The sequence below is a fragment of the Monodon monoceros genome, unplaced genomic scaffold, assembly GCF_005190385.1.
Source record: "Monodon monoceros isolate NGI ecotype Baffin Bay Population unplaced genomic scaffold, NGI_Narwhal_1 Super_Scaffold_17, whole genome shotgun sequence".
Taxonomy (NCBI): domain Eukaryota; kingdom Metazoa; phylum Chordata; class Mammalia; order Artiodactyla; family Monodontidae; genus Monodon; species Monodon monoceros.
The window spans coordinates 369487-382441 of NW_021703773.1; the positions used below are offsets into that span (position 1 = coordinate 369487).

Below are 12955 nucleotides of genomic sequence, written 5' to 3' on the forward strand. Positions count from 1 at the left end.
AGATCTCTGAAGCAATAATATCTGATAAGGGGTTAATATCCTAAATATACAAAGGTTCCATATAATTCAACATCAAAACAAAATAAAACAAGCTGATGAAATTATGGGCAGAGGACTTAAATAGACATTTTCCAAAGAAGACACAAATGGCCAACAGATGGATGAAAACATGCTCAACATCACTAATCATCAGGGAAATGCAAATCAAGACTACAATGAGATATTACATCATACCTGTCAGAATGGCTGTAATCCAAAAGACAATAAACAATGTGTTGGCAAGGATGTGGAGATAGGAATCCTTGTGCACTGTTGGCAGGAATGTAAACTGGTGCAGCCACTACGGAAAACAGTTTGGATGTCCCTCAAAATTTAAAAAACAGAACTACCATAAGATCCAGCCATTCCATTTCTGGGTATTTTTCTGAAGAAAACAAAAATGCTATTTTAAAAAGATTCATGCACCCCTATGTTCATTGCAGCATTATTTACAATAGCCAAGATATGGAAGCAACCTAAATGTCCACTGATAGATGAATGTGGCATATATACATTTATAACAGAATATTACTCAGCAATAGAAAAAGAATGAAATCTTGCCACTTGCAATAACATGGATGGACCTAGAGGTTACTATGCTAAGTGAAATAAGTCAGAGAAAGACAAACACCACATGATTTCACTTGCATGTACAATTTAAAAAACAATACAAACATAACAAAACAAAAAGAGTCATAGATACAGAATACAAACAAGTGGTTGCCAGAGAGAGGAGGGTGGAGGAGTGAATAAAATAGGTGAGGGAGATTAAGAGGTACACACTTCTGTCACCAAATAAATGAGTCACAAGGATTAAATGTACAGCATGGGGAATACAGTTAATAATAATATAATAACTTTATATGGTGACAGACGGTAACTAGACTTATTGTGGTGTTCATTTTGTAATATATAAAAAATATCGAATCACTATGTTGTGTACCAGAAACTAACATAGTGTTGTAGGTCAATTATACTTAAATAAAAAAAAAAAGGAAAAATAATAAATGGGAGACGAACCTCAAAAAAACAAGATAGCAAACAATATTCGTCAAAGTTGCTCAGAGACCCTTTTTTAAAATGTTGGTGTGCCACATGCTAGGACACAGATCCAATTATTAGGGAGTTTACATAGCTTCAGTGTAGCCCTTGTTAGCAAGTGGACTTTACATACATAAAGGATTCATATCAACATAACAATAAGAAAAATAATAAACATTTTGCATCAACTGTGAAATTCTGAAGACGTAAGCTGGAATACTGATCATGATGCTAATTTTTCTAAATATTTCAAGTTTGGTACAAAGTAGAACTATATTTTTGGGCTTCCCTGGTGGCGCAGTGACTGAGAGCCCGCCTGCCAATGCAGGGGACGTGGGTTTGAGCCCTGGTCTGGGAAGATCCCACATGCTGTGGAGCAGCTGGGCCCGTGTGCCACAGCTGCTGAGCCTGCGCTCTGGAGCCTGCGGGCCACAGCTGCTGAGCTCACATGCCACAACTACGGAAGCCCGCGTGCCAAGAGCCCGTGTTCCGCAATGGGAGAGACCACTGCAATGAGAAGCCTGCACACCACAATGAAGAGTGGCCCCAGCTTGCTGCAGCAAGAGAGAGCCCAAGAGCAGCAATGAAGACCCAGTGCAGCCAAATATAAATAACTAAAATAAATAAATTTTAAAAAAAAGAACTACATTTTTAAAACAAGCATTTGAGATAATTTGTCCTAAAAACAAAAACCTATCTTTATGTGCTAAAATAAAAATTAAATAGCAGTAATTTTGACTGACTTACAAGTAATAATGTCTTAGATGTGAAAACACTAATTTTAGTATCATACCTCAAGGGTGATAATCTCTCCTTAGTTGTCTTAAAAACCTATTTGTAACAGAAGAAAAGAGTAAATCTTCAAAACGCCAGCAGCTCAAATAAAATTCACTTCCCTCAAAAACTAAAGATTAGTACAGAAATAAATGAAACAGAGATCAGAAAAACAGTAGAGGGAAAAAAAATCATTGAAATTAAGAGTTGGTTTTTTGAAAATAATAACATTGACAATCCTTTAACTAGACTACTAAGGAAAACAGAGAGAAGACTCAAATAAGTAAAATCAGAAATGAAAGATGAGACATTACAACTAATGTCAGAGAAATAAAAATATTATAAGAAACAACTATGAACAATTATACACCAACAAATTGGACAATCTAGAACAAATGGGTAAATCCCTAGAAACACAATTTGCTAAAACTGAATTATGAATAAAAATCAGAATAGACCTATAACTAGCATGTAGATTAAATCAGTAATCAAAAACCTCCCAACAAAGAAAAGTCGAGGACCATTCAGCCTTACAAGTAAATTCTACCCAACTCTTAAAGAATTAACGCCAATCCTTCTCAAATTCTTATAAAATATTCAAGAGGAGGGAACACTTCTAAAATCATTTCATGAGGCCAGCATTAGCCTGATACCAAAACCAGAAAACGATACTACAAGAAAAGAAAACTACAGGCCATATCTCTGATGAATATAGACTCAAAAATCCACAACGAAATATCAGCAAACCAAATCCAACATCATATTATGAAAGGTGCAGGGGCTTCCCAGGTGGCGCAGTGGTTGAGAGTCTACCTGCCGATGCAGGGGACACGGGTTCATGCCCCGGTCTGGGAGGATCCCACATGCCACGGAGCGGCTGGGCCTGTGAGCCATGGCCGCTGGGCCTGCACGTCCAGAGCCTGTGCTCCACAACGGGAGAGGCCACAGCAGTGAGAGGCCCGTGTACCGCAAAAAAAAAGAAAGGTGCATACACCATGACCAACTGGGATTTACCCCTGGAATGCAAGAATGCCTCAACTTATGAAAATTAACTAGTATGATAAACCATATTAACATAACAAATGTTACAAATCACATGATCATCTCAATAGATGCAGAAAAAGCATTTAATAAAAATTCAACAACCTTTCACATGATAAAAACATTCTACAAACTAGGAATAAAAAGAAATTACTTCACTATAATAAAGATCATATATAAAAAGCCCACAGCTAACATCATACTCAATGGTGAAAAACTGAAGGCTTTTTCTTTAAGAAAAGAAACAAGACAAAAATGCTCACTCTTGGCATTTCTATTCAACATAGTACTGAAGTCCTAGCCCAGCCATCAGAGAAGAAAAAATAATTAAAGACATCTAAATAGGAAAGGAAAAAGTAAAATTATCTTTGTTTACAAATTCCATGACCTTAAATACAGAAAACTCTAAAGATTACACAAAAGAACTGTTAGAACTAAGAAATAAATTCAGCAAAGTTGCAGGATACAAAAGTCAACGTGTAAAGATCAGTTGCATTTCTATAAACTAATGATGAACAATCCAAAAAGGAAATTAAGAAAACAATTCCATTTACAACAGAATCAAACACAATAAAATACTTTAGGAATAAACTTAATAAAGGGAGTGAAAAGCTTATACAATAAAAAGTACGAAACACTGCTGATAGAATTTAAAGACGCAAATAAATGGAAAGACACCCTATGTTCATGGATTGGAAGACTTAATATTATCAAAATGCCCATACTATCCAAAGTCACCTACAGATTCAATGTAATCCTTATCAAAATCCCAATGGTAGTTTTTGCAGAAATTGAAAAATTCACCTTCACAATTCATATGGAACTACAAAGGATCCTGAATGCTCCAAATGATATTGAGAAAGAATAACAAATTTAGAATCCTCACACTTCTCCATTTCTAAACATATTTCAAAGCCATAGTAATCAAAAAATTATGGTAGTGGTATAAAGACATACATGTAGTCCAATGTAACAGAATAGACAGCCCAGAAACAATCCCATCAACTGATCTTCCACAGGGTCCCAAAAGAACACAAAGGAGAAAAGATAATCTCCTCAACAAATACTACTAGGAAAACTGGATGTCCACGTGAAAAAGAATGCAAGTTCATCCTTAACATACACCATACACAAAAGTCAACTCATCACGGATTTAAATGTTTAAGCTTTGAAACTATGAAACTCCTAGAAGAAACCACAGAGGAAAAGCTTCTTGGCATTGACATTGGCAATGATTTCTTGGATACGACACCAAAACAACAGGTAACAAAAACAAAAATAGAGAAACGGGATTACGTAAAACTAAAAAGCTTCTGCACAACAAAGGAAACAATCAAGAGAGTGAAAAGGCCACCTACAGAATGGGAGAAAATACCTGAAAACCACATATATGATAAGGGATTAATATTCAAAATATATAAGAAATTCCTAAACTCAAGGGCAAAAAACCCAAATAACCTGATTAAAAAATGGTCAAAGGATCTGAATAAAACATTTCTCCACAGACAACATACATATGGTCAACAGGGCTATGAAAAAATGCTCATCATCACTAATTGTCAGGAAAATGTAAATCAAAATCACAAGGAAGTATCATCTCATGCCTGTTAGTATGGCCATTATTAAAAAATATTTTTTTTAAAACAACCCAGAAAATAACACATGTTGACATGCATTTGGAGAAATTGGAACTCCTGTGCATTGTTGGTGTAAATTTAAAATGATTCAGCCACTGTGGAAAACAATATAGAGGTTCTTCAAAAAATTTAAAGTAGAACTATCATATGATCCAGCAATTCCACTTCTGGGAACTGAAATCAGGATCTCAAAGACATATCTGCACACCATGTTCACTGCAGTATTGTTCACAATAACCAAGAGGTGGAAACAACATAAATGTCCATGGACGAATGAATGGAAAAAGAAAATGAAGTAAACAATGGAATATTGTTCAGTCATAAAAAAGAGGAAAATCCTGTCATATGCTGTAACATGGATGAACCTTTTACGTTAAGTGAAATCAGCCAGTCACAGAAGGACAAACATTGCTTGTTGCCATTTATGTGAAGTATCTGAGAGAGTCAAACTTACAAAAACAGAGTAGAAAGGTGGTTGCTAGGGGCTGGGGAGAGGGGGAAATGGGAGAACTGCTGTTCATGGGGTATTGTTTGTCATGCAAGACGGAAAGTTTCTACAGATCTACTGTACAACATGGTGCTTATAAAGTTTATAATACTGTACTATTCACTTAAAATTTTATTGAGGGAGATCTCACATTATGTTTTTTATCACACTAAAAAGAAAAAAGTATTTCCAAGCTTTCCTTTGAGGTGGGAGCTAGAGTCCTGTTGGGCCCTGGGACGTGGTTCACTTATTCCAGTCAAGACACAACTTTCCCATCTCCACGCACACAGAGCTAGGGAGGCAGAAGCTCCAGGGACTAGCCTTCAAAGGTCAGAATATATAAACTTGATACCAAACTAATTTCCAGACTTGGGGATTAGAAGAAAGGACCCTGACAGGAAATGGTATGGTCAAACACTTACCCAGGTAACTGGAATACATTTGCAGTGTTAAATACCAGGACTTGAAAGAAAATGTGTTTCTAGATTTAGGTAGGATCTAAATGAAGATAAATAACTAAATAAATGAGGGATAAAACTAATCTATAGTATAAATACCCATTGAAACAAGTGTTACCACAATCTGAACCTGAATAGACAATATGAAGTCTAAACTTATATTCAACATTTCTAATTGAATATAATTAGAACACAGCTCATCCACTCCCTCTGATCACATACACTCACATATACATGTATATAACCTTTTATATTTATAAAATGTAATATATATACATATATATATAAATAATTTCCAAAACAATTTTTGCACCAGAAACAAAAAAAAAATCTAAAAGAGAATTTAGATATCAATTAAACAGTCTTTTGGGTGTTTGATGTGGCCTCTTTGTACAAAGTGAATATTTTCTAGGTAACCTGTCTAATTATCACTTCATAAAGTTTTACAGGCTTCATTTTTTTGTATCTACTTTTACCTTTTGCAAGTAAAGAACTGTTCCCTTTAGTACAGCATAAAAGGTCTTCCATCCTCGCTTTCCTCTTGGAGCTAGAAAGGGAAAAAAATTGAAAAATTTTATTTGATGGAAATTTGCGTTTTTCGAAGGAGAACCTAAAAGGTCAACATGGTGATTATGCTTCAATGTTCCTGGTTTATTTGCTACCGAGACTAATAATAATGAGAACTAAAATTTTCTTGAGCCTTACTGTATAACAGGCAGTATTATCTCATTTAATCCTCACAATAACACTGTGAGGTAGGTACTATTACTCTTGTCTTTTTATAAAACTGAAGCACAGAGAAGTACTCTGCTTATGGTCACATAACTAGGAAGAGGAGAAGCAGGATTCTGAGTCCAAGCAGCAAGGCTCTGCGGTCCATGCTCCAGTAGAGGTGACTAAAAGACTGAAAAAGCAAGAGGCATATTGGAAATACACATTAATCTAAGGGCTCACGAACCAGAGCCTTCATGGCTTCGTCAAAGTTTCCAGGAGTCATAAGAAAAAAGTCCCGGAATACAAAAGGACTCCTCTTGGCCTTTCTCCCAAACATCCATCAGCTGGACTGTAACTTTAATTATTATTACTCCTGTGGCAATTTGTGATACCTCTGCTGCAGATCATGCTGCCCTGTAACATAATTTTTTTTTTTTCTAAATGTCTCTTTCAGTAGACTGTGAATAACCTGAGAACAGATATCCTTCATCTTCAGAATTCACAGAACCTAGCATAGTGCAAGGCAGACATTAGGCACCTTTATAAAAATTCTCCAAACTAAGTTTCTTCCGGAAGTCCTTATATTTCCTTTATTTATATTTTCCTGGAGTATAAAGTAGAATTTCTCTATTGACTTATATAAAACTTTACAGATTGTCCTAAAGTAAAAGCACAGATTAGCAAAACAGTTTACTATTTATTCTTAATCTTGATAAAATTAAAATCTGTAACTGGAAAAGGTTGTTACCTGAATACCATTTCTCTAATGTCTACCAAATATGCAGGAAGGGCCATTTATTCTTATTCTGTTATCAACTATTTGGCTGTCTTTAGGCTGTCTTTAACCTGGATGCCTGATTAAATTAGGAAGTGCATTATTCTTAAGTAAATCTTTTAAATCTCCTTTGACTGAAGAATCGTTAGACTTGGAAAGTAGGTGAATAGCCACCTACAGAACATGGGTGCTCCTGCCAACACCATACTGAGATATCCACCTGGCAAAATAGGACTCAAAACATCCACTCTGTAGGTTTCCAGGGGAAATAAAAAAATTTCATCCCATCTGTTTCCATCACGTAAGGTTTTAAAGTGTGTACTCAAAAATAAATGATCAAAAAACGTATACCATAATCTTCTTTTTTAAAAAAATTTATTTATTTTATTTATTTATTTTTGGCTGTGTTGGGTCTTCGTTGCTGCACGTGGGCTTTCTCTAGTTGCGGCGAGCAGGGGCTACTCTTCGTTGCGGCGCGGGGGCTTCTCATTGCGGTGGCTTCTCTTGTTGTGGAGCATGGGCTCTAGGAGTGTGGGCTTCAGTAGCTGTGGCTCGTGGTCTCAGTAGTTGTGGCTCGCAGCTCTAGAGCGCAGGCTCGGTAGTTGTGGCACACAAGCTTAGTTGCTGCGCGGCATGTGGGAACTTCCCGGACCAGGACTCAAACCCTTGTCCCCTGCGTTGGCAGGTGGATTCTTAACCACTGCGCCACCAGGGAAGCTCCATAACCTTCTTTATAAAGAAAAACAAGTGGCTACTATAAAGAAAGCCATAGATCATTATATATATATATATACATATATATATATATATATATATATATATATATGAAATAAATGTTGACTGCCTTTTTCAATAGATGTCAAATTCTGATCTGGGCCATGTGAGAGCAGGGCACACAGAAGTGGCCCCGGGCTGCAGGAGCTGCTGCAGAGCAGGACAGAGGCAGCGGTGTGGTGGAGGTACCTGCTGGAAGGCAGACCAGCTGGTCTCTAGACCTTGTCTCAAACCTCTCCTCTCACCCACTAACCCTAATTCGGTAACTCCCGACCAGTCTCCCAACCTCTCAGGACTTCAGCTGCTTCATTTTAAAATGTGGATAATTCATATAACTTAAGGCAAAGCACTGGCTAATGCTGGAGAAGAACTTAGAGAAACCCTTCTGTTTTCTATAGGAGGAACACAGGTCCTGGATTTGAAAGGCTTTCCCCAAAGCCCTAAAACTAATTTAGTGGCATCTTGAGATTCCTTCAGTTTAAAGGTTTACAAATCTAGTTTTCTGCTTTTCAAGTAGAAATCTATTAATCTGTTACCAAGGTTGTTGCCCCAGAATCATAACCCCACCCCTCCCTCAAATGCAAACCAATTGCTCTTATCTAAGTTTCAGGAGGAAGCTGCAAGGAGAAAAAGAAGAACTGGTCAGAACCAACTAAGCCCAAGATGGGGGAAGATTTGACTTCCAGTGACCTTGAGCCAGATTAGCTAATCGACACACCCAATGACACCAGGATAGTTGACAACTGCCATGACAACAACTGGAAAAGCCCATACAAGGACTGAAGAGGAGTGTTGCATCAGGTCCGGATCCAAACCACACCTCTATTCATGAATATTCCTCCCTCTCTTTCCAATTCCCACCCTTTCACCTGGACCCTCCTATGTACATTGTGTCTCTGCCCGAATTGGGTTGAGAAGTTGATTTGGGAACCGAGTTCTGGCTTCTTTCCATTCTTTGGCCATTGAATAAAGGCTGTGCTGTCCCAGGCTCTTCATTGGTTTCATTAGTGGCTGTGTGAATCCGAGCAGAAAAATAACCTCCTTGACGGAGACAAGGAGTCTCCACCCGGGTTAGGACCCCAGTGTGGGTCTAGTCCACCAATTTGGTAACAAATTCGTGTACATGTTCACAAAAACTTTTAACAGATCTTCATCTTTACCACACTAAGCCTCCTAGAAATGGATCCCAAAGATCTCTCCAACCAAACTCTGATCGCAAGTCACCTGTGGGTGACCAATGCTGAGTCAGGGAGCATTAACCCTGTGTGCCATGCTCTATTTTTCCAGCTCCCACAGAAGTGTAAAACTTAATCTTGTTTTTGGTCAATTATAACTTAGTTGTTTAACGCACACCACAATGCTAAAAATAAGACACTAGTATTACCTCCATTTTACAGTGGAATTCAGGGAAGAAAGGGACCACTGTGCACTAAACAGGATGGGAAGGCTGTAGAGGCAGCCTCAGTGGCCCTGATTTTAAAGCCACACACACACAGTGTGGCTATGGCTTTTGCACCCTCGGTGAGGCTTGCCATGTGAAACACAAGGGCTGGACCCCACTGAATGAGGAGGATTGTCCCTCATAATGACAACTGTAGAGGGAGTTAAATCTGACATCATAGCACATTCATTATTAAGTACAGAAGGCTGGGGAAAGAGCTATAACTGTAGTTACATAATGAACATGGTGGAAGGAATCAGTGAAATTACTGACTGGAAACTGGATGTATCCTACTGCAAGGCTCTAACTACAAGGGTGGTAGCGGGTTGGTAGGTAGATGCATTTTAACAAATATCTGGGTGCCTACTGTGAAAAGGTGTTTGCCAAACTTGATCAAAAGATACCGTTTTGTGCACTAGACTACGCTTCCACGGCTATTTTTAACATGCATACCCAGAGTCCAAAGACTGCTTTCCTTCTTCTTGAAAATAAAAGAATCTTGGTGTATTTTAACTCATCAACTGTCTCCAACCTTACATGATAACAGTGGCTATTACTTTTGTCTCGTTTAATACTACTGAAGTAGACATTTTGTAAAAATTGCCACTGTCTGCTTAGATTTTCCCTCATGTTTACTATAATATTACCTTTATTTGTTACTTCTGTAACTCAGGTTGTTTTTGGAGGCCATTTTCAATTACTTATTGAAATCTATACTTAGAAGTTCTTTTAGTGAGGGTCTTTTGGTGGCAAATCTTTTTCTGTTTTTCTTCATATGAAAATGTCTTTATTTCATAAAAAATTCTAGGGACTTCCCTGGTGGCACAGTGGTTGAGAATCTGCCTGCCAATGCAGGGGACACGGGTTCGAGCCCTGGTCTGGGAAGATCCCACATGCCACGGAGCAACTGAGCCCATGCGCTACAACTACTGAGCCTGTGCTCTAGAGCCCACGAGCCACAACTACTGAGCCCGTGTGTCACAACTACTGAAGCCTGCGCACCTACAGCCCATGCTCCACAACAAGAGAAGCCACCGGCATGAGAAGCCCAAGCACCGCAAAGAACAGTAGCCCTAGCTCGCCACAACTAGAGAAAGCCCGTGCGCAGCAACAAAGACCCAATGCAGCCCAAAATTAATTACTTAATTAATTAAAAAAAAGTCTAGGTGGACAATTACCTTTTCTCATGAAGACATTACTTCATGTTGTTTATGTACAGGTTTCTTCACGTTTATCCAGCTCTGGGCTTCTCAGGTATCATTTCCAAACACTTGCAGTCATCATATGTTTGAATACTGTCTCTCCATTGTCTCCGCTATTGAAACTTCTGATACTCTAACTTCTCAGTCTACCCCACAGGCGGCTTCACTGCTCCTTCATACTCTATCTTTTTGTCCTCTGTGCTAAAAGCTGGTAGTTTTATCTCCAGTACTTCCTTGGGCACCCAGATCCACAGACGCCCTGAGGGATTAGCAGTCCCAGGGCTAGCTCACCTCCTAGATTTGTACTCATTTCCCTTTCATTGTTACAGGTTCATCCACTCATTTAAAAGGTGTTTAAAAATATTTTAATCACTTTTAGATGTTTCATAATGTACGAGTTTTGGAATTTGTAGGCCATCGTGTTGCCAAAAAAGAGTTTCTCATTTTTTCTTTTCTTTTGAAGAATTCATTCACAAATTTTATAATCTAGAATTCATTTGAAGCAGGATAAGGAGATAGGAGCGGAGGACAGGATGAGAGAAACTAGAACAAGGAAGGAGGCTGTTACAATCGCCCACATGAGAGAAAAAGCCCAAAATATGGATAGAGGTGCACAGTAAAGACAAAGAACTGGAAAGAAAGGGGAAGGCAGCAGTGCTAACTGAGCACCTATACTACAGTGCTCTGAGCACTGGGCAAGCATTATAAACGTTCTGTTTGATCCAAATGATCCTTTCAGTTAGGCATCACTGCCTCTATTTCACATTGATGTCTCCATTATAACTACATCTGCAGCTCTGAGAGGTGGTGTAAGCTACTGAGGGGGCTACGTACATACGGATTTCAAAGCTACTGTCTAGTGCAACTCGGAGGAGGAAACATGTTCTATGGATACATTAAGGGGAAACTCTCCAGGTGACAATCCTTTGCAATAGTCAGGCGTACTACTCCAGTGAGGTAAGCACAGGCGGCAGGGAATGAGAAGATAGGACAGCAGGGGAATGCAAGTCAGGTGTGTTCTCTGATCTCGCTGATGCCTTCAGAAGCACCCCTGCTCATGGCGATGCAGCTCAGAACTGAGCCACGATCCTATGTCTGCCCCCTAGCTCACCTAGCATTTTGCAGAGTAACAAGGCTAATAGCAGTAATAATTGTAGCAGTAGTGATAGCATCAGCTAACATTTATCGAGAACATACTGTTTTAAGCACTGTTCCAAAACTGGATGTGTGTTAACTAAAGCCCACAACTCTGTGAGGAGCCACTTCTATATTCTTCATTTTACAGATGTGGACTCTGAGACTTCACTAACCTGCAGCACTAGGTTCCCCATCGCACTGGCCACTTTTACTCTGGTTTGTATGCAGGGAAAGAGCAGTCAAACTAGACTCATCCACACTGAGTTGGTTGACTCTGAGATATAGGGGTGATATTCAAAGTAAAACAAGAAACAAAAAAGTCAACAGGCCTCTGTGACTTTTTACGCCACACACACAACACATTTCTGCAAAAGAGAAATTCGCAGTTGTTCCAAACCTGAGCAGTAGTGAAACTATCATTAAATCTTCAATATTATAAACCAGTTCTTATTAATATTCTGATCTTATCTTTATTATACATTTGAAGAAGTCTTCTTGAAAATATGAAGTACAATGAACAATATTTTGGCTTCAGTTACTACCACTGATCTTTAAAGAATAGTTAAATGCACAACCGAGAATGAAAGCACAGCCTGTCACCCTTCTTTCATAAAGAGGAAGGTATAAAATATTCCTGAGCAATGAAATATTCAGTAAAGAGTAATGATGGATATATGCCAGAAAATAAAGATATTTATTTTTTTAATTCACCAAAAGGTATAAGCCTTATGCAAAGGTTTTTATTTGCATGCTATACTCTCCAACTTTAATTTCTTCTGAACCGAACTGGGAACAGATTGCGTTTAAGATCTTACTGTTCCAATTTTTCTATTTTCATCAAAATCTTGGCCTGTTTTTGAACACTCCTCACTGTGGGTTCCCTGATTATCTACTTTCTTCTTTTCTTCAAGTTTAATATCAGAAAGACTTAAGAAGCATAGAAAGACATAGTACGGACAGTGTCTATTTTTTCTTTAATACACAAACCTTTCTTTCCTGTCTGTTGGCCTGAAAAATATTCTTCCATTGCTCCAGTAAAGTGACAAAAATATCATTTTTTCCCCAAATGGTAGAGAAGGTCAGTAAGCCATATCCACACTAATTAGAAACAATTCTTAAGTTATGGCCTGAAAGCTAACAATGGAGGCCCTGCCAGGCCAGGAAACAAGGGAAATGTGAGGATGTAATAAGCTCCATGTAAAATACCTTCAATTTCTCTATGTTAATGGGAGAAAGACATTTAAAATATAATGCCACACCACCGAGGGCATTCCAAAATAAATCTAACACCTTGCTGAACTTGGAAACAAAGATGTGCTCAGCAAAAGCCCTTCTACACTGTACAATTGGGACATGTCTGTACGAGATTTGTAAAAGGCACAAGACATTTCTAAAGTTTAATTCCCTAGTGACAGCATCTGAAAACTGGGCAAAA

General features: G+C 38.3%; 1 protein-coding gene across 7 annotated transcripts in view; it reads right to left on the reverse strand.

The window, feature by feature from the left end:
• The window catches only part of PSD3 (pleckstrin and Sec7 domain containing 3), a 565580-nt gene that overhangs the window by 71780 nt on the left and 480845 nt on the right, over positions 1–12955 (reverse strand). For 5 of the 7 annotated variants that reach the window (XM_029226681.1, XM_029226683.1, XM_029226687.1 and 2 more), the window contains one exon: positions 5954–6024. The exons of 1 other annotated variant lie outside the window; for it this stretch is intronic. In XM_029226681.1, the coding sequence (XP_029082514.1) occupies positions 5954–6024 (71 nt within the window). Of the gene's footprint in view, positions 1–5953; positions 6025–6516; positions 6851–12955 lie in introns of those variants that run through there. One more of the 7 variants, XM_029226684.1, reaches the window with a different exon arrangement.